We start from the raw sequence: 1,198 nt of genomic DNA, 5'->3' as shown, positions 1-1,198 counted from the left end.
TCTTTAATAATAATGATCCCCCCCCCCCCCCCCCCCACTTGGTAGAAAAGTTAGACGACGCCTCGCGATTCGCTTTGGCTTCCATTACGGCGCACTTTGATCTCCACTAAAGGACTTTAGGAAGCGTGCCAAAGCCAAAGCAAAGTGTCGAGTCCCGTGTGGAATATTGGAAGCGATTAATTTACAAGCCAAGAGACTGTCGAGCTGCAAAGCCAAATTAAATAGACACGTGGAAGGTGCGAGAGGCTGCAGGGCAAAAGAAATGAGCTAAGTAGATTAAACATAGAGAGACTCACAGAAGATCAGGAGAATCGAGGGATGCTCTTCGCCGCCGTCGTTCTTCCCGCTCAGGAAAAGAAACCATTGCCGTGGGTCTACTCTGATTCCGTACCTGCGTCAGACAAACAAAGAAGCAAAGTAAAGACAGCCTTCTGGAATTCTTAAAAGTTATCATTGTCCCACATGGAAGGGACCCTCGAGCCAAGGAAAAAATGAAATCTGAAAAAGAGGAGAGGAGCCATACCGGATGCTGCTTCCAGTGAGTAAATATTAAATAAAATTGCGCACGGGCAGGGGGGGGGGGCGCAAGGCCCGCAGGAGGCAAAGACGAAAGACACGTGCTGCGAAAGGGACGTGGCGGTCCAGGCATTTTGGCTGCAACCGGATGTGCAGCTAAGCGCGAGCCATTTCTTCTTTTCCCTAACCCCTCTTCCGCATTCACCAGTTCACCAGTTCATCGGCCTCATCGGACCACCGGCTAATCATGATGAACGAGCCTTAGGTATTGTTTGAGCTTTTAAAATATTAGCTCGATGATCTCGAGGTGGTTGACGGGATGCTGAGCGGATGGCAGGAACAATGCACCTCGAGCAGGAGGCTCTGGTCCACGGCACGAAAGTGCAGCCTTAAATGACGAGGAGAGAGAATCGACAGGGAAGTGCGAGAAAATGGATGCGAAAGGCCAACAGCGAGGAGACATGAATAAAAAGGAGTCTGCAACCGAATAGCACGCATCAAGTATTAAAGAACCCGATGAATGTGGCGGTGGTGACAGCCATCAAAAGGCAGTCTTCCAAGAGAAGGAGAGAAGCATAGATGGAATAAAAAGAGAAAGCGAGCGCGGGATGTATCGAGCGTTTATTCCAATCCTCTCGGAAAGTAGACCCGTGTAAAAATTCCAAAAAAAAAAAAAAAAAAA

The 1,198-nt window shown here is 48.7% G+C and overlaps 1 protein-coding gene across 2 annotated transcripts in view; it reads right to left on the bottom strand.

The window, feature by feature from the left end:
- Positions 1-1,198, bottom strand: part of LOC107262759 (diacylglycerol O-acyltransferase 1) — a 40,401-nt gene that overhangs the window by 29,641 nt on the left and 9,562 nt on the right. For both annotated transcript variants that reach the window (XM_015729288.2, XM_025080128.1), the window contains exon 3: positions 297-391. In XM_015729288.2, the coding sequence (XP_015584774.1) occupies positions 297-391 (95 nt within the window). The remainder of the gene's footprint in view (positions 1-296; positions 392-1,198) is intronic.

Source organism: Cephus cinctus, unplaced genomic scaffold, assembly GCF_000341935.2.
Source record: "Cephus cinctus unplaced genomic scaffold, Ccin1 Ccin1_scaffold0126, whole genome shotgun sequence".
Lineage (NCBI taxonomy): Eukaryota > Metazoa > Arthropoda > Insecta > Hymenoptera > Cephidae > Cephus > Cephus cinctus.
This window is presented reverse-complemented; position numbering and strand designations above follow the sequence as displayed.